The sequence below is a fragment of the Nyctibius grandis genome, chromosome 2, assembly GCF_013368605.1.
Source record: "Nyctibius grandis isolate bNycGra1 chromosome 2, bNycGra1.pri, whole genome shotgun sequence".
Classification (NCBI taxonomy): Eukaryota; Metazoa; Chordata; class Aves; order Nyctibiiformes; family Nyctibiidae; genus Nyctibius; species Nyctibius grandis.
Genome location: NC_090659.1, coordinates 31,515,447 through 31,540,751, shown reverse-complemented (window position 1 = coordinate 31,540,751; position 25,305 = coordinate 31,515,447). Strand labels below are relative to the sequence as shown.

At 40.8% G+C, this 25,305-nt stretch overlaps 1 protein-coding gene across 1 annotated transcript in view; it reads right to left on the bottom strand.

Annotated features, from left to right (window-relative positions):
- Window positions 1–205: 205 nt before the first annotated feature.
- Window positions 206–25,305, bottom strand: part of DMD (dystrophin) — a 1,374,504-nt gene continuing 1,349,404 nt past the window's right edge. The window contains 5 exon segments of the mRNA XM_068422827.1: window positions 206–316; window positions 6,602–6,633; window positions 15,570–15,662; window positions 19,683–19,806; window positions 20,186–20,429. Of these exon segments, the coding sequence (XP_068278928.1) occupies window positions 305–316; window positions 6,602–6,633; window positions 15,570–15,662; window positions 19,683–19,806; window positions 20,186–20,429 (505 nt within the window). The 3' untranslated portion in view covers window positions 206–304.

Genomic DNA, 25,305 nt, shown 5'->3' with positions numbered 1-25,305 from the left:
AATTTTTGTACAATTGCATAGACGTGTAAAACCTGCCATTGTTAACAAAACAGTAACAGACTTAGGAAACTACTGAAATCTACAGTATAGTACCACTACCCTTCACAAAAATATAGATTTTTTTTTTTTTTCTTGTAAACTCTTACAGTCTAATCCTCTTTGTAGTATGAATATTATAAAAACCATGCGGGACGCCTGAAGTTGTAAAACACATCTTGCTATTCTAACACCTTGTCGTCGGTCATCACTGTCACTAAGGTTTCCATCGCTCTTCCCAAGTCGTCTGCCATGTGGAAAAGGCTCCCTACATTGTGGCCTGAAAACAAAAGTCAAAGAAGAGAAAATTAAATTAAGAAGACTCGGCAGCAGATTGGCAGGAACATTTTACAGAAAAGGCTGAGCACAGATCCATTACTCTCCATGTACCGCTCGCCGCCAACCCCAGTGGAGTAGACTGGAGAGTACTCTTTCCAAGAGTCTCCTGGATGAGTATAATATGTTGTCGTTAGCAGAAGTTGCCAGTTTTGCAGAACACTTAATGGCAATACCAGCTTGAATGGCTATGGTAAACTATGTTGACAATAAGCCAGCACATTTGCATTCCAAAAAACCCCCCGTAGCGATGATTATGAACGTTCACCAAAAGCAATGATTAAATCCATTGACATCACAGAAAAGTTTCCAACTGGTGCTGCAAGTGTTTGACCATTCAATGTTCTACCAAGGAGAAAAACAGAAACAAACAGATCAGCAGTAATTAACTAAATCATTAAATCCAAGAGGTCCCAGCAGGATACCTGCACGGACAGCTAAAATGATGACCAAACTAAAAGGCTGCAGTTTATTCAATTGTTTTTAAAATATCCTTTGTCCAGCAGAAACAAAGATGCCACAATTATCAAGTAACTACTACACAGTGGTTCATTTGTGCATTTCTCCACACCCATAACCACTGTAAAGTCCTAAGATGGTATTACCACAACATGTGGACCTCCTACACGGACGTGATGAATAACGCAGGGTACAGTTCTGGAGACGAAATCTTTAACTTCTCATACTCGTTTTACCACCACTGCAAATGGGTAGGAAAGGTAGCAGTGCTGATCAGAAGTAAGAAATGGCTTCAACACAATCAGAGACTAAGCAGACTTGAAGGTAGGGAGATTAAATTGCCAAAAGTTGCCATTTTAGGCCCTTGGCATACCCTGCCTGGTCTCCAGCTGCTGTTCAGAAGAGGGCGGGTCTCCTGCAAGCCCTGTGTGAGATTTGCAGCCCTCTATGACTGTCTCAAACACCCTCTGGCATCTCAAATGACAGAAACATGGTTTAAACAGTTGAATCCCATCTGGACTCTCCCTCCTGAAAAAATACGACTGAAGAGGGAGTATCACAGAGATCTAGGCACCCTACAAGATGAGCATCCAAATGATGACTGAGTGTTCAAGATTTCTTGCAAGGACAAGGAGGAATGAACAGACAGAAGGTCTTAAAACAAGCAGAAGGAAATTATACTCCACACAGCACATATTGTATTACTGAACTCATCGCCACAGGCTGATGTTGAGGCCAAACACATAAACGAGTTAAAAAAGGAGTTAGAAAATAATCACTGAAGATTTATTTAGATGCAAAGAAGTGACCTCCAACTCAAGAAGTCCCCAAGCTGCAGAGTACCAGCAACTGAAAGTATGTAACAGGGGAAGTATTACTCAATAAAACCGTATGTTGCTATGGCCTGAGGGGCTTGATTTACTCCCTGAGAGTACTTATGACAGAATATCTGTCTGGAAAAACACGGGAGGCACAACGCCACCTGCCCACAACGCTGCTCCCCAGGGACGCTTTGTGTTAGCCTGGATGCCGAGTCCTCACCATGGTCCTTGAGGAAGGAGCACCCAAATGAAGAAAGGACATGACCAGGGTATCCAGGACACACCTTTCATGCAGTCCCTACCTGTAATGTGCCAGAGCCTGACTGTTACCATTGCCCACCTACACCTGACACAACTGTCTTCTCTAACAACAGGAACGAACTTTCCCTGTGGGGCAAATCAAACTCACCATCCTCTTCCAAATGTTCAAATATTATGGTAGTCATGCACTGTTGACATTTCTGCAGTACTCAGGAGCTTGGAGTGACGTTAGTTAATATTCATCAGCATTTATGGAATAGAAAAAAATGAGAACTGAGAAATATCCAGAGAAGTTTGTTTCTTCTGGAGAATTACTACCACCTTTTACATTCAAATACTAGTTTTTAAAGTTTTGTTTTGTTTTTTTTTTAAATGTAGCATTCATTACACAAAACTATGACGCATCTAAATGATAACTACTCAACAAGCTGTGCGTTTGATAGTGAGCTGTACTGTGCGTGGCACAGTTTGCCAGGTATCAATATGAAGAAATACTTAGTTCTCATCTGGTGACATTTTGCTAATTGCACTAATGCACAGAGAAACAGACGCATCGAACAGCAATTTCATCCATAAATCATTAATGTATGACCATCCTATTCATCCTAAGCAAAAACTTGTAATTTGCTCATCAGCACGCCAAGTAACAGAGCATGAAAAATTCCTGCCAAGTTTTCGTCAAAATACAGTTTACTTTAAAGTAAATGTATGCTACCACATTTATTTTAGATGTAAGGGATAACCTCTCTTACTGGCACCATGCAGGCTGAGATCAATCCAGCAAATTACACCATGGAAAGTGAAAATTTGACAAAGTCATATGAAAGTAAGAACGTATTTTAGACAGTAGATGCTTATGTAAACAGAAAGGTAACTGCCACTGGTTTGCTCTACTTACCCGAAACTCTGACGTGCTCAGGTACATTTGTAGCATGTGCTATCAAGGCTTTATCAGAATAACCCTGGCATAACCGGAGCGACCTGCAGCATCCCCACAAACATCCTGACCCTGCAAACTACTTTCAGGAAATATCTAGGCTTTAAATACTCTTTTTCTTCCTCATCTGCAGCAACCTACAGACATGAGACAGGGCGGTGGTGAGAGTTGTAACTGGGCAGCCAGGCATGAGAGGCACCGCTACCTGTGGGATCATGGTCTCTTGTTCTGATTTGTTGAGATCTGTTGTTTCTAGAAACAACGGTGTGACTGCAGGGCTCTTCAGGGACTCCAGTACCACTCATTCTCAGCTCAGGAAGAGTGATCACCCTTCCACGGATTTAGAGCAACCCAAACTGCTAAACCCCATCTTCAGAAAAAAACAGTATTTGTTAATACTGTTTTGTTCTGTCAGATACAGAGCTATACAGGTAACAAAGGCAAGCTGGTTTCACAGAAAGAGTCTAGCTCTAAAAAGAATAACTTAAATCAAAAATATAGAAAAAAAAGTCTTTCAGAAGTATGCCACAGTAGGTACAAACTGCTAAACTGTTCAGCCAACTAAAACACGGGCCAAGACGACCTTATGCATCCAGAGATCCTTAGGTATTCTTTTAATGCATACCAATTACAGGAATGTCTGCTAGTATTTTTTTCTTTTCTCTATTAATTGCTGCCATATTTTTGAAATAACCATGCTTTGAATCTGATCTCCCTCCACAAAAGCTGCACAGAGGCAGGCTGGGGTGATTAAGGAGATACGACTCCCTCTCCCCCACACCATCCATGCCACCTCTCTAGCACAGGTCTTAATTTCCTCTACAGAAGAGCCAAACAATCATGTGTCTCCTCCTGAGCCATCTGAATTTACAGCTCAGAGCACGACCATAGACCACTGCTGATTACAGTTTATGTTAATAGCTGGACTGTAAAGTGCAACAGCTCGGGGACTGCAGTCTCTGGGACAGTCATGGGATGGAAGGACGGGCCAGAAGAATGGGCAATATAGCTGTGCTCCAGCCACTCCACTGGCGAACCCTCAGCTGGGTGTCATTGCACTGCCAGCTGTTTTTTTGCATCTCTTGACGATGGGAGTAACAGCTAGGTCAATCAAGGCTACACATAGTTGAGAACAACATATGCAACAATTTCCTGTTACTGTATGTGCAATGAATGCACCCTCTTCTATAATGCCTGTTACCTAAATAAGAGCTCATATTCACTGACTGTTTCTATATGGTTCTGCTGCTTCTATGGAATACTGCTTACTTGCCCTCTCTAAGACATAAACGTAGGGCACTGACATTTTTAATAAGAAGCAAATGAGAAAAACGCTGTCCTAAAAGCACTTAGAAAAATATAAATCATAGCTTTCCACGCATTATTATTCATATCTTAAAGTAACGCCACCAAAGAAGGCATTAATTCCATTTTTTCTTTTTTTTTTTAAACATTAAAGCTGAAAAAGTTTTCTCCATGCTTGAGGCACTGAAAGGTCGAAAGATGCTACCGTGTAAGAAAAAAAATAGCACACACTTTGAAATGCAGCAATAAAGCCCAAAATGGACATGGACAGTATTAACTTAGACTTATAAAATGGAGGGAATATTAACACAGGTGTATTTGCTTTGAAAGCAGAAGACACCTATTTCTGCAGACATCATTACATCACTCTGGTCACACAGAGAATGATGCGTTTCACAACTGCTGAATTTGCTTTAGAGGATCTACTGGAATTAAGGCCCTTGGGCGAGGGCGCAGTAACTGAATATCAATCTTACGCTACAGCTTGTGAGAGAAATAAATGCGGAGCATTCCGAATTGAAAGAGTGGATAGAAAGAAAATTAAGAAACCCCAACACAATGCCGTGCCATTTTTAGCAGCACAGATTTCTAGCCCTTCCCCGACAAAAAGAAAAATCCTTCCTGTTAGTGGCTTGGATTTTGACACACTTATTCATATCAAGCAATGCCACGAAATCCCTGGGATTACACACGAAGACAATACCTAATGTGAATAATGGGATCAAAACCTGGCCCAGTGGGTTTAAAACCGCATGATCTGCCCCTGCGCAAATGGATTCACACATAAAGCAAAAGCTGTTCTATACCTTAGCTCATAAACTCCATAAGCAGGCGGAGAATTGCGTTTCACATTCAGCTCTGCAAGTTACCAAGGTCCCTCTGGAACCATCAGCGAGCGCAAATACAACTGGACAGCGGTGAGCGATTCATTGAAGAAGTCAACTCTTTTAGGGTTAGGTAGGACCCTGACCAGGTAGGACATGCCCGTTTTCTAATTGTTATTTTTTTTTATTAATTGTATCACATATGCTTTCAGCAGCAGAAGCTTTTTTCTGAATAATATGCATAAATATGAATGAGGATAGTGGAAATCAACAACCTGTTTTCCTGAATTGGAGAGCAATTCTCAGACCGTATGGGCCAACAGCATTCAGGGCTGAACATGAAATGATTTCCATAAGATTTCTGGACTGGTGCAGTGTGTTGATGACACCTCAAGCACCCTTCTTTGATCCATATGAGAGGACCTGCCATTTGAGGACAGAGTTAACCTGCACTGAGGATCTTACTCCTCGAAGTGGCTGGACCTGTGCCAGCTCCTACAGCCAATGCAGAGAACCGCTGTATTACAAGGTGCCTCATTAGAACAAATGCTGGCTTACCCGTGGCAGCCTGTCAGCGACCGTGGGTTCACAACAGCTCTGCTAAAAACCCCAGTGCAGTGTGTTCCCATGAGCTCCCCTCTCCGCACCAGCAGAAGTTTAAAAAACGGGTCACCCTTCAATTCCTGCCTCATCCACACCGAACATCAGCTCTTCAGGAAACGTCATTTCACAGCAACTTGCAATTGCACTCAGGCAGTCTCTGAATATTTTATCTTTAATAATAATTTTCGCTAGGAATTCATCTTTCAAACATTGCGTCTGGTTGGTGAGTGAAGAGCAGCTTCACGGCAGACAAATCAAGGCTCTCTGGAAATACTTTCAAACGCGCTATAACCACACAGCACAAAACGTTTTCCTCCATTAACAAGCAGTGACGTACAAATTCTAAAATCTATTTTGCATCAAACCGACCATGTCTGAAATGCACAGTGAAAACCATCGCGCATTTGCATTGCTGAACACAACACTGTGGAGCTGGTGAATGTTAGTAGCATTCTTCATTCTGCAATAGTATATCAGGAAATTCAAACACCTGAATCTCTTATACCTCTCAACTCTCACTGTTCTAAAGAAAAAGAAAAAAACTATTTAATAACTGGACACGATGGTTGGTATATAGGCACATACGTGTAAATACAATTGTGAGTATGTAAGCAGAACAGTGAGAGACATGGGTCTCCCTGTTGTGCTTACATACAAGAGCAACAGAACGTAAGTCAATGACTGCAGCATATTTGCTGACCTCATTCATCATACAGAGGCTTCATTTCAATGTATTATTTTCTCCTCCTCCTTCCTGAGTTTCCACCTCTGTGAGGATGTAAGAAAATACACATCCCCGAGCTGACATTGTCTCCACTGAAAGTTGAGAGGTACGCTACTGTTAGAACACACATGGGGAATGCACTCAGCAAAATCAAACAAAACCCGAAGTAAAATAAAACCACCCCCCGCCCTTCACCAAACCCAAGCAAACCCGTGCTGCCGTCACACGCATGCTGGGCACAGAAAGCAAGCTGTGACAAACAGAAGCCATGGCAGTGAGCCTGCGTCTCACTAACCTCTCTCACTGGCTTTCCAGGGGCATTTCTTCCTTTAGGAACAGAGAGGGGAAGTGAAAGAAATATCAGAAAAGAAAGGGAAAAAAACACATGTGAATATATATTTTACACTGTAAGAGACACTTCAATTTCCATTTAGGAATTTAATATAAAATAACCGCATTTCTGCTTTAAAAAAAGACTAAAAGTGCACTGAAATCTACTGATGATTCTGAGCTGATTTATTCAAGAACAGTTCGGTAATCTGCAGCTTGGTTTTAACCTAGCAAAAACACTTGAGAAAACTACTAAAACCAACTTACAGGCCTTTCAGCTGAGGATAAGCATGGCAGAGGAGATCTGAATTCACTTTCTGAGCATCCAGATTTCCTCAATTTGAGTACTTCTACTAATCAGTATTAGCGGTAAAATCATGTTTCCCCAATGTCAAATTAATTCATCCACACACTTTACATTTTGTTATGGCCTACGTACATATATGCAGGTATACATTCATATATACATGTATGTGTACACACACACACACATACGTATTTTACACCTAGAGCTGTATGGTGGAATGTAACATGCTCACATTCACGATAAATATATTCTGAAAGATGTTTCCAACAAGCTGATCTGCAAGCATAGCAAAACCTAGGGGAGCAGAGAGAGAAAGTGAGAAAAAAAAATCAAGTAAAAGGGGAAAAAAGGGAAAGTATCTCATAACTTCCAAGTTGTACTGCCAAAATGGAGGAGTCATTAATGGGTTTAGCTCAAAAGATGTTCCTGACGAGCCTTCATGGAATCCATATTTTGATCATACTGATTCTTCTCAAACACTTAGCATAGCATAGTTGTTTTTTAAAAAAAGAAAGCCAGGTGTCTATCAACAGCAGAAACACTCCTCCGCCCCCCTTCCCATCGCACAGCTGGTTAACAAGAAGATGCTTGCTGCCTCCAGAAGCAGCGTCCCACTGTCACTGGTACACTACTGCAAGCACCAGCATGGCCAGACTCTGTAGCCTGAGGCGAGAAAGTCACTGTGGTAGATGCTGTTCAAGAAAGAGGATGATCTTTGCCCCAGAGCTGCTGTAAATGATGCAATTGTAAACGACATATGGGACAACGGGGAGAGAGACAGATATATACAGGAGAACACACCGGTCAGCATAACAGTAACCTAATTGCTGTGGAGGTTTTTTCTAGGTATGGCAGCCTGCAGGAGAAGGGAAGGAAGACAGTAAATAGCTTTGCAGGTATTTTACAAGGAGCAGAACAAGGGTCAGCAACAGAGCAAAGCTGAGCAGAGGTGGTAAAGCAGAGGAGGAGAGGGTGGAGGAAGTGAATGGTGTCATTGACCACCACAGGTCACAGCCACCACTCAGCTACAAACTCCAGGCAACAGAAACGGCCGGTGCAAACTCTGAATGGCCTGGGCAGCAAAGGTTATGATTTACACAACAGAGGATGTTTTATTCCCTTCCTTCCCTTCTCCCTCTCCCCATTAATAAGCATACTTACTATTAGAAATTATAGTAATAGGTTTGAAGTCGTGCTCTGCATGTGGGTTTTTATTCTGGTCCTAAGGGGAGCCTTGACTCAGGTTATGTCCATACTGCACATGCTGGTGGTGCATAGAGGTACCAGAGTGAGCTTGATGGCTACAAGAGGTGTAGCTTCGGCTCTAAGGACTTCACTTTGCAGGTCTGCCTAACTCTCTAGGACTTACATGAGTGCCTACAACAGCCTGCAACTTCCTCTGGCGCTTTTATGAGGAGCTATGAATGCTAAAAAAAATGCCTCCCAGGAGGGAAGATGAGAACCTCTCACAGATATAAATCCTGTAACAGAAAATCCTTGAAAATGAAGATATAAAGTCCATTGCATACTTTGGTCTTCTTCTTAGGATGAGCCCCAAGGTTTAGATGAGTAGGCGATCTACCTAAGGCCTCCAGAAACTGCAGCATGGTACAGCTGGGTGTGCAAGAGTCCTGAGGCACGAATGAGGTCCAGCAGAAGACAGTTTAGCTTGGGTCAAGAGGAGAGAAGGAACTGCCTACATGCAAAATACTAGATCCTTCTGGAGGTCTCAAGAAATGCCCACCTGTCTGCACAAGCATCTAAATTGCAGCTACACAGTGTCTAATTTAAATATCTACATAAGGCAGACTGCATTCTGCCTGAAAATGACTGTATTTAAAGGTAACTGGGATAGCTCTGCGCCACACAAAACAGCTGGTGAGGAGAGTCTGTGGTAAGCAATCAGCCCTAGAATTTGTTAAATGCAACAAAGACTAGCACTACTACAGTAAGAGCTAATTTCTTTTGGAGGAAGATTAAAAAGGGTTTAATGGATTTTACTTTATTTTCTTCTTTGCATATGAATGAATGCGTGACTCTAAGTTTTCAGGCAAGGAGTATGGTTTGGCATAAATTGCAGAGGAAGAAGATTGCCTGTATTGCCACAGTTCTGAAGATTTGTATTCTGTAAGGCAACAAAATACTGCTATACAATCCATGGGTGCCTAATTATCTTATTCATGCTCAAATCGAGATTTCCTGCCCTTACAAAATAGAAGAATCTTTCTTTTTTTTTTTTTATTTTTTTGGAAATCTACATGACATCGTATCACAGGCAAAGGTACACAGAGATGATCAAATCAAACCTGAAAGCAGAGGCACTAATAAAAACTTCATGTATCTATGAAGATTCAGATCAAAGCAGAGAGCACAAAGCATCTACTGCGCTGCCCCTCTCACCGAACTCAGGGGAGGGACAGGCTGCAGAGGGGAGAGGTCTGCATCTGCAAACAGCTTTTTTTCTTTAAAAAATTCCTTGAAGTTTTGTTAAATTCAGTAACGTATTCTCAGTTTACATCAGGATTGAGCATTATAAACCATGAAAGATCTAGTCCTCCCCATCGCTATCCCAGCAGAAATCTGCAGAGAAGCTCAGCCACTTCAGTACTGTTGTGCCACAGGGGAGTGACAAGGGATCTCAGTCATCTGAGCTCACTGATGTGGCATGTAAGACCATAGCACAGAGAAGGGGATACAGTCCAGAAGAGGCCAGGGTAGCTCAATTGGAAGAGTATTTCCAGAATACCCTACAGTATAGTAACTCCAGGGTACTCTTCCATTGAGTCAGTAAAGTGAAAAGTCTGCGTCGTAAGACATTTTGCTGTCAAAACAAGAGAAATGGCATTATTTGCAGTGCTGGAAGTTACTAGTTCCACTTAGGACGTCAGTCCCATTCATGACAGAGCCTGGCTGATGCAAGAGTGAGAGGCGAGAATGTGTCTGGTGTGTTTTTATGTGACTGAGATAAAAATAAAACTTGTAAAAGATGGTGCTGTTCTTAGAGCCATTTATTTATTGCTGTGCGGTCTTGTAATTTCACTGCACAAGACATCTGTATTAAGCAATACTATGTTAAATAATAATGGTGAGTACCAATCCCCTCCAAATGTATTCACGTGATATCATGGCCTCTTAACTCTTATTAAGCCATCATGGTCTCATTTCTAACCACTTCTTGGCTCCCACTTCCTCATTAACCACCAGCAAGGGCTCTGCATTGAAAGCCTGGGAAGCTCTCTCACCAACTTCAGTTAGCTCAAGAACTTCTGCCCCTAAATTCCCCTCTAAGCTTCATTCATAGAAAGCATTTGCCACAAAACCTTAACTGCAAAACACAGCCTGGCCCACCATGAGATCCACCTGAAGCGACGCAACTTGTTTGTCCTCAGTGCTGCAGAAGAGATGAATTTGGCTTTAAAAATACTGGCCTGCTAATCTTACTTTCTAACTGTGAACCAATTCCCTGGAGATTTAGTAGCTTGGGCACAAATACAGCGTGAAAATGTTTTCCTCTGTGGCCCATTATCAAGCAGGGTCAAAAAAACCACTGAGATGGTATTTAATGGTAGATTTCCACTACATGTCAGAACTCTGGCTTTGACATCTGTTTTGAGTTAGCACAGCAGCTGTCTGAAGCAGCTGCAGTAGTTGCGAATTTGCTGGGAGCAGCAAAGTAAAAGAGGAATGGATGGGAAATCTTGTAGATTAAAAGGAAAGAAAAATTCCTTAAGGACAGCAATCATCAGGTATTCAGCAGAAATTCCCTTTCCAGAAATTAAACAGCTTTCAGCACCAACAGTCAGCTGTGCAAGGAGCATGGAGGTAGGTCCTCTGCTCCTTAGGAAATGCCAAGAACTGCCAAAGGTTAAACTGAAGAAAAAAAAAACACCTATAAAAGGTATAAAGCGACACAAGTTATTGCATCTGAGATTTGCTTATGAAGGTCTATGACACAATTTGTTTAACACATGCTTCTCTAAAATACATTCAGAATGATGCTATGAAGCCTTGATGCCCTTTTAAAAACAACTCTATGCAGCAAAAGCTTGGAAAATATCATAATCAAAACGTATCTATCTCCAGGTGAGTGACAATTAATTACTACTATATTTTACTGCTTTGTTTCAGAAATCCAAAATAAGAGCTACTACTTGCTTTAGAAAACTATTTCCCAACCCAAGCAAATCTTACTCTTCAGGTGCTTTCGATGATATTTAGACTAAATATTTGGTTTTAATTTGTATCCTGTGATGTTCAACTATGCATCTGTGCACCCAAGCACAGAAATTCAGTCCTTTTCTCTCTTCACTGCTTATTCAGCTCTGAACTTTTCTCATGAACCAAAGCCTTCAGGGTCCAGTTCGCTCTTGTCATATTGTTCTGCACTCCTCCGAGTTGTCGTTATCCTAATGGCAATAGGATACCCAGAATTATGTCCCTGATTCAAAAGGCGTATCACTCCCTAAGCTATGACATGCTGGAGCTGGACATTTTGCTTGAAATTTAACATGCTTATTTTTACAAGCCACAAAGGAAACGCACATTTAATGTCCTGCCAGTAACTTCCCAGGCCTTTTAATACATCACTAGATTTCCTCAGCTGATTCCATGTATAAATTTCAGGCTATTTGTATGGATGTTTGTCCCTTCTTGGATTTCATTTTGTTATTCTCACTTTCAATGTAGGTAGGTTTTGATGAGTGCCTGGTGTCCTCTGCAGCTTGTCTGGAATTGCATGGTCTATGAATATCATAGCAGACTTCTCCTTCTACAGCATTAGTGTAGAAATAAGCAAAAGCTACTTCTAGTACTAGCCAACCTTGGGCATTTAATCAATCTTCCTTCTAGTTTTAATTCCTAAAGACAGCACGCACCACATGTAGTGCCACTTTAGCTAAGTAGCTTTAATTCACCTTTCAAATAATATTTCATAAGCTCCTGTATCACAACACACTTCTGAATGCCAGACTGAGATGACTGAGTTTCTGGCATCTGACAATTTTTTAATTCTACTTAACAAAAATTAATATAAGAAAATGTATCATTTATAGATCTGTGCTCACTGCTTGATTTGGCTTATTGTTCTGTTTCCTGAACACCTACAAATAGCTTGAGATTCAATGCAACCTGTAATGCAAAGAAATAAAATATTACTTGCACCACGTCTGAATCCTTTACCCTATGCCCTCTTCTCAGGCTCCTTTGCCAAACTGCTTTCACTCTTTTGGAATTACACTTTGATCTTTTATTATAGATTGGAAACCTGAAACACAGATTTGCACCTCTCAACAGCAAAAAAGGTTTGTTGAGACCAGTCAACCCTGCCTCCTTTTCTCCTTCTTGCAGTCTTGTAAATCATAAGTCATATCTCTGACACCCATGGAATCTGACCGACAACAGCATCCTTCATCTCACAATGAAGGTCCACATGAGGCTGCAGCAAATTAGCTGCGGATGTAAGCTTTGTTTATGCGGGTATCGGTTGAATATCATTTAATCGTTAAAATGGGTGTAGAAGAAAACTCCAATAACTGAAGTTTGCATGAGATGTCAGCAAAATTGACCATGTCAGTAGCCTCCTATATCAAGCAGTGAATGGAAATCCATTTGCACTGGTTGTAGGACAAACTATTTCTCACAGAAGGTCTGACCATTCCCGTTCCTCAACCAAAAGCAATTACACAAACCTAGCATTCGTGCAAATGCATCAAAAGATACATGAAGAACAGAGAAACCTAATCGAGGACCTAATCTCTTTAGCCAAAACTTGGTACAACACTCCAAAAAGTGAATGACTTTTTCTCCCAGCTGGACTAATCTTTTTTTGTAGCCAAAGACAGAGGAAGAGGCAGACTCTGGCTCAGCCTGACAGTGCATTGGTCAGGCCCAGAAGAAGTCCTGTGGGAAGCTTGACTCTGCCTGATGGCCTGTGCCTGCTCCTGGCTGCTGCACCAGAAGCTCCTCTCAAAATTTGGCTGAGGAGGACAGAAGATGACACATGTCAAACAAAGAGTGTGCCTCCTCCTCACTTGGAGCCCTCCACACAGCTAGAGAGTATTTTTGTCCCCCGTGGCTGCTAGTCAGGCAGGAGAGTATATAAGCTGCAATCTCTTTTAGGGATGCTTGTGATCACATACTACACTTAGAATCATAGAATCGTTTTGGTTGGAGTCCAACCGTTAACCTAACACTGTCAAGTCCATCACTAAACCATGTCCCTAAGCACCACATCTACATGTCTTTTAAATATCTCCAGGGATGGTGACTCCACCACTTCCCTGGGCAGCCTGTTCCAATGCTTGATAACTCTTTCGGTGAAGAAATTTTTCCTGATATCCAATCTAAACCTCCCCTGGCACAGCCTGGGGACGTTTCGTCTCGTCCTGTCACTTGTTACCTGGGAGAAGAGACCGACACCCACCTCGCTACAACCACCTTTCAGGTAGTTGTAGAGAACAATAAGGTCTCCCCTGAGCCTCCTTTTCTTCAGACCAAACAACCCCAGTTCCCTCAGCCACTCCTCATCAGACTTGTGCTCTAGACCCTTCACCAGCTTGTTGCCCTTCTTTGGACTCTCTCCAGCACCTCGATGCCTTTCTTGTAGTGAGGGGCCCAAAACTGAACACAGTACTTGAGGTGCGGCCTCACCAGTGCCAAGGACGATCACTTCCCTAGTCCTTCTGGCCACACTATTTCTGATACAAGCCAGGACGCTGTTGGCCTTCTTGGCCACCTGGGCACACTGCCGGCTCATATTCAGCTGGCCGTTGACCAACACCTCCAGGTCCTTTTCTGCCAGGCAGCTTTCCAGCCACTCTTCCCCAAGCTTCTAACATGGTTACTAAATGGAGAAACAAAATAAGGGAATACATTCTTTCTCTGTATTTAAATGACCACATTTTGCATCACCGGAACGAAAATGTGAAGTTATAGCTTAACTTACAGAATTAATTAAGTGATGTTACCAATTTCAAAGCTTTTTTCCACTAAACTTCATATTCTGTCAGTTTGATTCATGAAGCTTTGCATTTTTCACTAATAAAATAAAATTAAAAACCTTTTCTATTCTCAGTCAGTAGGGAGTGATATCTAACAGACTGATCTCTGCCTATTTATACACAGGAAATGAACTGTTGTATTTCAAATATCTCATTAACTGCTGTTTTGTAAATTGCTCATATTTTACTTAAAACTAAGCTTGTTTTTAAAAAGGAACAGTTTGTCAGTGTCATCAGCTATGATTACAAATTAGATACCACATTTGGTGAATATTTTAACACATGGGGTATCTACATCTAGACAGATACGATTATGCAAGATCTCCTAAATACAACATATTTACACAAATGATGGTCACTGATAAGAAAGTACTGTCTGTTGAAACCTTGTGCACACAGCAACTTTAAAAATAAGTCCATTTTTATCTACATAGCAATATTTGAAAGGTTTTTCATCTGTTGCCTCTGATAATTAATATCTAGGCAAAATGAAGGCTGGACATACCACTTTTTCCTATAATGTTGAGGTGGAGATGAATGTAGTTAACAATATATTGCATTAGATTTTCTTCAATAAAATCTTTCTAAATCCATCTTTTGATCTACAGCATGAGATCTTATGCAGTTTATACTGCCTTCTCCTTTTCCACTGCTCACAGATGATGCGTGGTGAGAGCTGAGCTTGCTTTGAAATCAAAGGATGGAGAAAACTTGACTTCACTGAAAGTCTAGTGTGATGGTCAACGTATTTATTGACTAAAGAAGAACCTCTGGGTGATGTGTGAAACCTATGCAAGGGGCCCTGTGGTCAGTCCATGCCCCTACTGAAATCCACTTAACAGGCTGTCAATAGACACCAGGACTTTCTTTTGCCAAGAGGTTTATGTCTGAGCCTTCTTTCTCAGCAACAGGTAATATCCCAAACTTCCCATCTCCTGCTAGGTATCTAAGTAATTTTTTCTTGGCAGCAGAGTATTTTCTCTGGGCTCAGAAAAGACCTCCTTAAAAGAAAAAAGGTTGAACAAATAAATCCCAGTAATACAAATGCTTATCTTTAACAAACAACAGGAATGAGCAAAATGGAAACACTGAAAGAAACGCTGTGGCTGTATGCACAAGTGCAGCTTATGCTGCACAAACAAGCAGCCCGCTTGTTTTTTCTCCATCACTCCAGACCCAAGTGCTACAAGGTCGAGAACTTTGACTCAGAACTTTAATATTATTTCGAACCAGATTCTTCTTCAAGAAAGGTAAGGACAGAAGAAAAATGTGCTAAGACATATATTAAAAATAAATCAGCAAGGTGACTGACAGAAAAGGAGAGAAGCTGTGAGAAAAGGAACACAGCAAAAGAGAAGAGAAGAAAATGCTCAGGAAAAAAGAGTCTCAGACAGACACTGTTTCATCCATGTATCTAGCAAGGGCTACCTGTGGAGGTAGCTTAAGGTAAAGGAGGAGCAGGCTGCTTCTCCACTTTAAATAAGACAGGTTTCTCTACAGCTATTGTTAAAACGAAAACAAAGAGCAGCAAAAAACCTGAAACCAAAACACAACCCCCTGAAAACATCAAGGAACAGAAAGCACTTTCATCTTCTTCCCTCTCATCTGCCGCAGGCAGCAGCACTCACCTCTGGAGCTGGGGAAGGAGTTGTTCAGCTGCTCCATCACTTCCTCCAGACCTGTGCTTGTGTCCTGGGGAGGGCTGAGCAGCTCATCCTCACCTGGAAAGCAAATCCACACCATCGCATGAGAGCCACTATAAAGCCATTTGCTAGCATCTTGCTATTGCATATGTCCCTCATGAAGCTAAGGCTGTTCACTTAACGACATTCTCTGCTTAGGATAAATCAAAATTTTAAAGGAGAATTTTGTTGACTATTGTGTTTCAGTGAAGTCAAACACTGAATTTTAAACAATTAGCAGTGACTTTAATTCGTAAAAAAAGATTTAAGAAATAATCTACTCTGGTAAAAGAAATGGGGTAAAATGTCTGCTAGGAACATTTAGTTCTATAAATGACACTCGTTGTTTCGGCTTCTCTTATTCTATTAATGGCAAAAGTAATTGCTGTTGTGAGTGCTGCCATTGAGCAGCTTTCTAATAGTGCCGGATTCGTGTCAGCATTGCTTTGCCTAGCTGTGTAAATCAGTAGAAACCCAGATTCTCATCTGCATCAGTATTAATATTTCTGACAGTTTAATTGCATCAGATTGGTGCTCCAAGAACATTCAATTGTACTGTAAAAGGGTTTAGCAGCAGTTTAATAAAGCGAAATACATTTCTCCCACTGAATAATTTCTATAACCTGATTATAGGGCAGCAGCTTAATGGGAAATTCAGTACATTTTATTTTTATTGTTTTTATTTTTTTTTTTGCCATGGTTTCAGATAATTAAAATCCATATGTTGATTTTACTGTAGACTCTAGCCTCTAATACAAATAAAGCACCTTAAAAAAGAATACACCTAAGGGATATACTTTGAGTGCGATTCTCCTTTCTTTACTGGATTTCTTTTATCCCTATTAAAAGACAAAAGCAATTTTGCCTGTTGTAATAACCATGAGACATACATGCTTATTTTGAAAATGACTTAATGACCCTTTATTCTAGTATGTCTTGCTCTACTCAACTTTAGTAATAAACTGCCTGATTTTCTGTTAGCATTTACATTCTTTAAACATTGAGGTGCTCCACGCTACTGGGAAGCCTACTAAAAGCGATGCTAAAGGAACACTTCAGGACTGCATATATTCCCTATTATTAGGCTTAGTGTCGGCCTCACCTTAGGGCCAGGAGCTTCATAAGAGTTATTACTGACCAAGAGGAATTTTTCCCACTCCAGCACAAAAAGTGGGGTAAAATGTCTGCAAGAATGACTTAATTCGTATAAATGATGGTCCTCATATCAGCTTCTCTTATTCCATTAATGGTTTAAAAATAGCTGCTGAGACTGCTTGCAGTTTCTTCAGATTTTGACTGGTGCTGGGTTCACACAAATCAGCTCACACCATGAGTTACTTTCACACCAAGTACTGAACCGACAGAGGTGCCTTAGCAGAACTGATGTCCTTCCAGGCTCTGCTGGATGTCAAGGCGAAAACTCAGAGCAAGATCTTGCCGATTCTACCCAGGCTGAGGACATTATCCGTGTGCCTGCAGAAAGCCACCAGGCCCTAAAGAGCGAAAGAAGAGGGCAATGGTTCTGCTGTCCTGGCCCAGACGAACTGAGGACAGGTACTGATTTCCAAAAGTCCTGGTAAGCGCTGACACAAACCGTGTTGACCCTCAAGACTGATGTATCTTTATTTAAAATGCACCATTTTTATTCTTTCTCATTTGGATGGTTTTTCTGAGCATTGCCTTTTAAATGACAAAACAAGACATCAGCCAAGCAACCCGACAAAAGTAAAGACACCCTCAGACCTTAATGATCTCTCTTTACCCAAACCAGTCTTCCCCATTTGTGTTTCTACGAAAGGCTTGCAGAGCTGGGTGGATCTCAAATATTCTGGTGGTACTGGAACAAATTAAAGTTCAGGAAAAGCCTCTTGGCTCACATGCCTCAGAGAACCTCCTCTGCTGCTACATTACTGGGGAAGAAGACCAGGGTCTTCCCATTAGGGCTCTATATGAAGAAAAGCAGAACCTTTCCACTTGCCCAGGTGTATTTCAGGTTATCAAGGGATAAGCTCTTCTATTCGTAAATCAGGATCTGAGCGGGTTGCCACTTTTACCGAACAGCTGGACAACACTGCTGGTGGAAAACCTTTTACAGTAATCTCTCCTTGAGAGAGCAGAAAGAAGTGCAGTGGGTCTACATTCAAAGAAAAAAACCTATGGTCTCCTTTCAAAAAGAAAAATACATAAAAGCTACCACTACATTACCTCATTGCCTGAGAGACCTAGAGATCCTTACTATTTTCTCGAAAATGATGACTCCCTCATTACTGGGTGCATGCTCACTTCAAGGGAGCATTACTTACAACACCGCTCTGGTTCCCTTCACAATTCAAGCATATTTTAAGTCACGCTTCAGAAAACTCTCAGACTAGCAAGCAAAGCTTTCTGGTGTGAAAGGAGACTCGACAAACTGAATTAGTTGCGGTTTGTTAGCTTGGTTAGTAATTATTTTTATAAGCTCCGCTCCATGCTGCCAACAGCGTTGCTTTGCTGAGACTCAACACGATCATACTGCTAACGATTTAACATCTCACTGTCCTGCCACATACTGGCTCAATCCAAAAAAAAAAAAATATTCATGTCTAAATATTTGCTTTAAATAAGTGTTAGCAGTTTATAAGATTATATGCATGTTAATTAATTAATTCCAGTCTCAAAAGTTAAATGGGAATAATTTTATATCGAGTCAAATGAAAAGAAGTACATTATTGTATTTTGTCCCACTAAAGGCTAAGATATGAAACTACAAGACTTTTAGTAAGATGGATGGGAACCACTGTCTTCCTATCTTTTCTTGTGTATTTTAATTAACATATTTTACGTGATGAAATTCATGACATTTCTGCAGAAAGCTAATGAAAATTGCTCCACTGATACATTTTGTCTACTCTGTTGCAAAATATTTAGTGACTAGTAAGAAAGATCCCAATGAAATTGCTGTTACCGGCGATTGTACTCTCACCCCCAGGATTTAACCGAAACATTCCTAAAGGTACAATTTATTTCACATTTTTTCATTGTAGGGTGTACAGAACCTATTTTGTTTGACACTGGCACAGGCTGACGTTATTGCTTACCCTCGGGTGGAAGAAAAAGCCCCCAAACAAGCTGCATCTCCCACCACGATGGCACTTCAGACACAGCAGAATGTCCCCTCCCATTCAATTTCTCACCATCATCGACTTTCACTAACTGCAGTGAAGAGAAAAGCTCTCACTTAAGCCTCTCACTCTCCCCCAAAGCCTCTCTCTAATATACACTAAATAAATTTCTGCGTATGAAGCTGAGTATTATCATTAGACTTCAAATATTATCTTGTTGAAGTAATTTAAGCACATTTGGTTAAAGATGCTGCAACGGTTGATTGCTTTTTTACCGGCAGAAAATCCTTACTACTTGCTAATAAATACTTATTAACTATATAACAGAGAGGAAATTAAGAAAATTATACAGAGCAGTTACTAAAAGCACCAAAATAATAATTGCAGCCTCTAGCTACAGAATATTGTTACTTAACCTTACTCTACAACTCATACGATGTTCATTATCACATCTGATGTGATATTTAGAAAAGGCACTAGATCAGCACTGCCTGGGAGTGACAGCTCAATCCTACTGATTAAGCCATGACTTATTAAAAATAAGATCACATCAGTTAACATGGGGATGATTAATCATACATGTAAGCTCTTAGCCAGAATCAATACTATGTACATTTAAATCAGCCATGTCATGCTTGAGAGCTGAAAGTCAGTTTGAATAAAATAGTTAGCTTTTTAGTGATATTTGTTTTCAGAAGTTAAGCCCTGGCTGAGCTTTGTGTTTAACGTCAAAATATCCACGCTACTGTGCGCATCATGATCAAAAGCAAAAGCCTGAACCATAATGAAGATATAAAGTGTAACTAGCCAGATTACATGGAAGACCATTGCAAATATCTACTTCTTTCTCATTTGAACTAAACAGGAGAGCAGAGTATTTTCTGTCTTTCAGGATTATTTTTTCTGGAAAATGGGACTATAACTATTTTTTATGACAATCTGAACTTTGTTATCTTACCCATAGTTTCTGACGTCTGGCTGCCAACTACACGAAGAAGCATTGGCTGACTGCTGTCTGACCTCTGCAAAGAGGTAGAAGGAGATGATAGTGTTGTACCATTCACCTTGGCATCTGCCTGCGGCTGAAAATTGAAGAAAAAAAGAAGAGATTGTTATTAACAGCTCAGTACAGTTGCACAAATCTCAGTACAGTTGCACAAATCTTTATATCTCTGTATTTTTTATATATTCCATGGATACACACAATTTTCTGTCTCTTTTTAAGTAAATATATCCATGCAAACAATGGATTTGAATTCTGAATAAAAGAAGCAAGAAGACTAAATAAGAACAATGAAACATGATTTCACCTTCTCACTTGCAGTCTGTAAAATTTAATATTTTTCTCTGACTACTCTCTACGGATACGATTTCTTAAACTGTTGTCGCTACTGATATTGCTTCACAGCCTGTTTGGAAAATAACTCTACAGAGATGTAGAGGAAAGGCCTGAGGACTCACCTGCTCCAGCAGCTGCCTCAGCCTGTGCAGCTGTGACTCCAGCTGTTTGTTGTGATCCTCCAGGATCTGCATCCTGGCCTCCAGGCGGCCCTTGTGCTGGCGAAGCAGCTTGGCTTCTGCAATGAGCTCAGCATCCCGGGGGCTTTGCGGAGAAACCGGCATCATCTCTGGTGGGGACGGCAGTGGAGACAGTCCTTTGTGGTCATGCTGTTGCTTCAGACGGTCGTATTCCGCTTGCAAGTTTCTGTTGAGAAGTATCAAGGAAGTAAAGCTTTACAAAGCCGAGGAGGCTGGTGCAGGCTATCTTTGGTGTGGGGCAGTAAGAAGGCACCGGCTTTCGTGTGTGGCATGATGTGTCTAACTACCAGGGAGCAGAGGCTCACCTGCACCACCTGCCTTCCATTCTGCTGGGTCCACATCCATGTAGGCTCACACCTTGCAGATTTGCACGGAGCTGATATTATAGGGACCTGTATACAGGCATTACCTAAAGGCTCTCTGCATCACCAGAATTCACAATTAATTCCCTTCCAGGACACACGACACAGAAGGCTGGCTGGGCTCCAGACACCCTCCCGAAGCCTGGGTACGGTCTGTCCTGGGCTCAGCCCTCGGCTTCATGCATTTTATCCTCCTTAGCAGAAGTCGGACTGCCTGTTCGCTTCCACGCACGAATACACTTGAGGAGTAATTTGTGCTAAAAGAGGACTTTGAGTGAAAAGCACTTCACGAACACCAATCAAAGCGGACGCCACCTGGCCGGCCTATCAGTTTTACAGATGAGAAAGCTAAGACACAAAGGCGGCCACACAAAAAGTCAGAGCAAAACACAGAACTCAAGAGTTCGTTTGCAACTCTGCTGTTGTCAGTCAGGTCACATCACTCTCCTCTCTTCATATTTGCAACTGCATTTCCAGCCTAGCTCTAAAATTACTATCCTAAGATGAGGAAAAGACAAATTAGTGAGCCAAACTGTTAGACCTCACTGCACTAAATTTTGGGGCTATAATTTCCACCTTCATTTGGACTGCCCTGTCTAGAGTGCTGCAGTCTACTGTAATTTTATGACACTGATAAGCTTGTTCATTTATTCTGTAAAACTCCAGTTTTACTCCAGTAAAACACTCCATAGGTTAATATGATCTCCACATGAAAAAAAATCTACCAAGCAGGAAGAGACCAGAAGGGAAGAAACTGAAACCTTGTTAGGGATAACACAGTCCAACAATGCAAAAATAGTAACTTGTAACAAAAAATTTGTAGGCATGGGAGGCCTAATAAACTGCACTGGGATTTTGTTGCTATGATGTTCCTTTACAGCTTCCCAGAGGGGGGAAAAACAGCTCAATGCTCTGGTAACTGCTTACTCATCACAAGCAGTGACCCAGATTTTATTTTTTCCTGCTTGCTCTTATTTGAGGTTGTGAGAACAGGCACTTTTTGCCAGTTCTTCTGCCTGCAAACCACAATACACACTGACAGTTTGCTCTGGAGGCTTAATAGCACCTCAGAAACCTCCCAATAAACTTTACTAAGCTCTGAAACACTTCTAAAGGTATGTTGTTTTGACCAGAAAAAGAACTAAAGCAGTATGCGTCATTTCACATGAATAAGAAAGCAATGCCAAGGACAAAGACAGGCTACTAACTGTTCTTCAAATGTTCTTGTGCCCCTCAGCAGCTGCATGATGGATGTGTCCTAACCTGGGACTTGGCACCCCCCCACAATATGACCCCTAAGGGATGTCTGATCTACACAATCCCTCCTACGCAGAAGTTTTAAAAGGTTAAAAAAAGGGCTTGATCATTCTTAACTTCAGGTTGTTCCAAAATTTAAGATTTCTTTCTCTAAAACCCACACAGAGAGGGGAGACTATGCAGAGGGTTTTTTTTTTCAAAGAAAGTTTTTTTGTTTTAATGAAACATAGTTTCAAGTCCATGAAAATTATCTGGAAGAAAGAAAGAAGGGCTACACTGGGTGTTGCCTTCCGCATGACTTAACGTCTTCTGATACTTCTTGCTGAATGAACTGGTGAATAATTAATGAAAATACAAACGGGAATAGGAATGAGCATGACAACAGTATCACACACGGTCTTATTGTAGACTAAAGTTTAGACAGGATTGATCATTAAGCTTGTTTTTCACAAAGTCTGTAGATAGTGGCTATCGCTACCCCATGAGGAATTTCCCAGATGTAAGATACAGGCAATACTCTACAAACAGCAGACTCAAAAGTTTGAAGTGCTGTAAAGCAAAAGATAAAATATCACCCTAGGGGAAACTAAATAAATGTACTTGGTCATACTTAGAACATAATCAAGTACCTTGCTACAAAGAAATCTACAATTATCGCCTCAACTATCAATATAGAGAAGTCCTTCCAGTAACTATGGTACTGAAAACCAAGTGAGGACCAGGGAGTAATTCAGATAAAAAAGCCTTCATGTCTGATACACAATAGTTAAAAACTCTTTCTGAAAGTCTACAGAAAAAAAAAAATTGTAAAGGATACTGCATAATATCCAAGTAAAGATATGTCTGAGTTTGAGTTCTGTAATTAAGTACAATAATATTGTTGGAACAAAGGAATGTCATTTTGAAGGATGCATGTGAGTTTGCCCAGAGCACCTGTGTCACTGAGTTTTCCAGCTGCACCTTTTCAGTCCAGCTACACAGTCCCTAGTCCAGAGAATTAAGACTCATCATAGCAACCACTTTTAGAGCCTTAAGAGTGATGCGGAGTGTAGACAATCAATAACAACATAATAAATGGGATCTAAACATACAGGAATGAAGATTTGTATTAACATGGGTGAAAAGCTGAAAATTAAAAAAGAAAGAATTCGAAACCTGCTGTAAGAATATCCTAGAGGAGAGAACAATCGGCTCTTATTTCTACCTCTGGAATAGTTTTAAGCCATGTGGTGAAAAAGGATTGCTGCTGCAACCCAGGCATCCAAGACACTGCCCACAGCCCTCAGTGTAAAGGCTGGGGCTCAAGGAAAGGTGTGCTCTCACATTTTCAGCATAAAATGGGATGTAAGAGAAAGGGGAGATAAAAGGATAATCCTCTCTAAATGAATGCAACTGAGCAAGTATGGGCAGTACTGGGAAATCTAGCTGCCCTCCATCGTAGTTCAGGCTGGGTGACTTTTACAGCTGGCTGTCACAAACAAGCAAAGCTGCTGCATCTTCTGATCACTGGGAAAATATATTCTACTTCAGTAAGGGAAATATTCAAAGAAAAATCCCATATGTTCCATTTACTATGCTTGCACCTCTTTGAAGCATTCATGAAGAAAAATAACAGAGGAAGCATGCAATGTAACCTTGATTTATGCAGCTGTAAAGAGCTGGGTAGTAAAGAGCTCATGAGTTATTAATCACATCTATCACTGGCAGCATTAATTGCCTGGTGACGGAAATCCTACTGGACTCCATTTGCTGAGTAGACCTCCAGAGGAAATAGACAATTTGTGAATTCGTGTTATTTTTCATCTCCCAACAGAAAATCAGTGGTCTGAAGAAATGGACAAGGCTGGTAACTGAACCACCTACCCCTGCCCCTCACTAGAGTGCCAGTGTTTACTCACGATGCTTCATACTCAGAAGATCTAGTTCTCCTTCTTCAATGCCAAAATAAACACGAAAAGAAGCCACAGCATGTTTAGAAATGCATCACTTTCTCACTATTGGCAACTATACAGAAGGAACTTATTCGAGGAGGCGATTCACCAGTCTTCAGACTTGAAGGAACACCATAGCTGCGTGGAAACAGGGCAGCTTTGAGATTCGGGGTATTAGTGCTTCTCCAGTGGCACACAGCCCACCGCGCTCCCAGTGCGAGTCAGGAAAGCAAAGGCAAGGCAAATAGCTCCAGATGGAGATCTCATTTAGTAAGTTCTTGTTATAGTACAGCTAGGAGCTGGGAGGAAAACAAGAGAACATGAGAGAAGTCTCCCTTTTACAGAAGTATGCCAGTGATCTTGATTCAACTAAAACATTAGGAAACGTTCACTTTCTTTAGTTATTAAAATAGCAGGAAAGTATTTTAATTCTTTGCAAAAAGTTCTGAGTCTCTGTCACTGCAAAACCATATGCTTTTTATTTAATGCTAGTACAGTACATCCTAGTCAGTACAACCTATCCTACAGCATAACCTATGTAATATTCCGCTTTAGGTGGACACCAAAAATCTGTCCTCTCTGTTTCTGAAATACATTCACTCTTAAGGAAATTTCAAAATGTTTTTGTCCCAGTTTCATAATTGGGTTTTTCTCTTATATTGCAATATAGTAATAGTGCCTTTCACAGCAAGATTACTTTATGTCTATTGAATACATAAGAAACAGTCTTATCACAATATTCCATGTGATGTAGAACTGGGCATGCGTCTGAAGGCCTAAAACTCACTGATTGAAAATATTCTCTAAAATGCTCACATTTTAGCAAATATAAATTATTTAACAGCCAAATTTTAGCCATCAATTATTTAGGGAAGTCATATCTGCAAGCCACAAAAGCACCAAGGTCTCAAAAGTTAGCAGATAAATAATGAATATGTAACAAGAGGTCCTTGGAACTGAAAAAAAAAAAAAACAGTCAGAACTGATTCACAGCTAGGTTAGTTTCTAAGTTGGGTAATACATTTCAGAAGAATTCAAAATAGGCAACAGATCTTTTTAAAGTGTCCAAAAGCAAAACCTCAAAATTACAATTTCAGAGACTCTTTTTCATTTAAGTAACAAGTCAAGATGGAAATATTTGGAGACCAGAAACTGCAGCTGAAAACCAAATGGAGGTCAGAATTCAATAAACAGCTCAAAAGAGGTGAAGAAAAGTCAAAACATGAAGCAAAAAAGAGAAGGACTTTTTTGAAAAGCAGGAAACTCTGGAAAAAGGAAGAAGAGAAATAGCAGTGAAGTGTTTTGAATATCGTAGCATTGCTGCCTGTTGGTGTTTGACGCAGCTTTCCCAAGAGCTGCTGAGAAGTGGCTGCATGTGCTGACTCTAACTGTAAAATAATACAAGGTACAGCAGAGAGAGCTACATATTCATTGTCAAAAATCATCAGAAGTGTATGCAACAAAAACTGTGTCAACATAGGCAGGAAAGGAT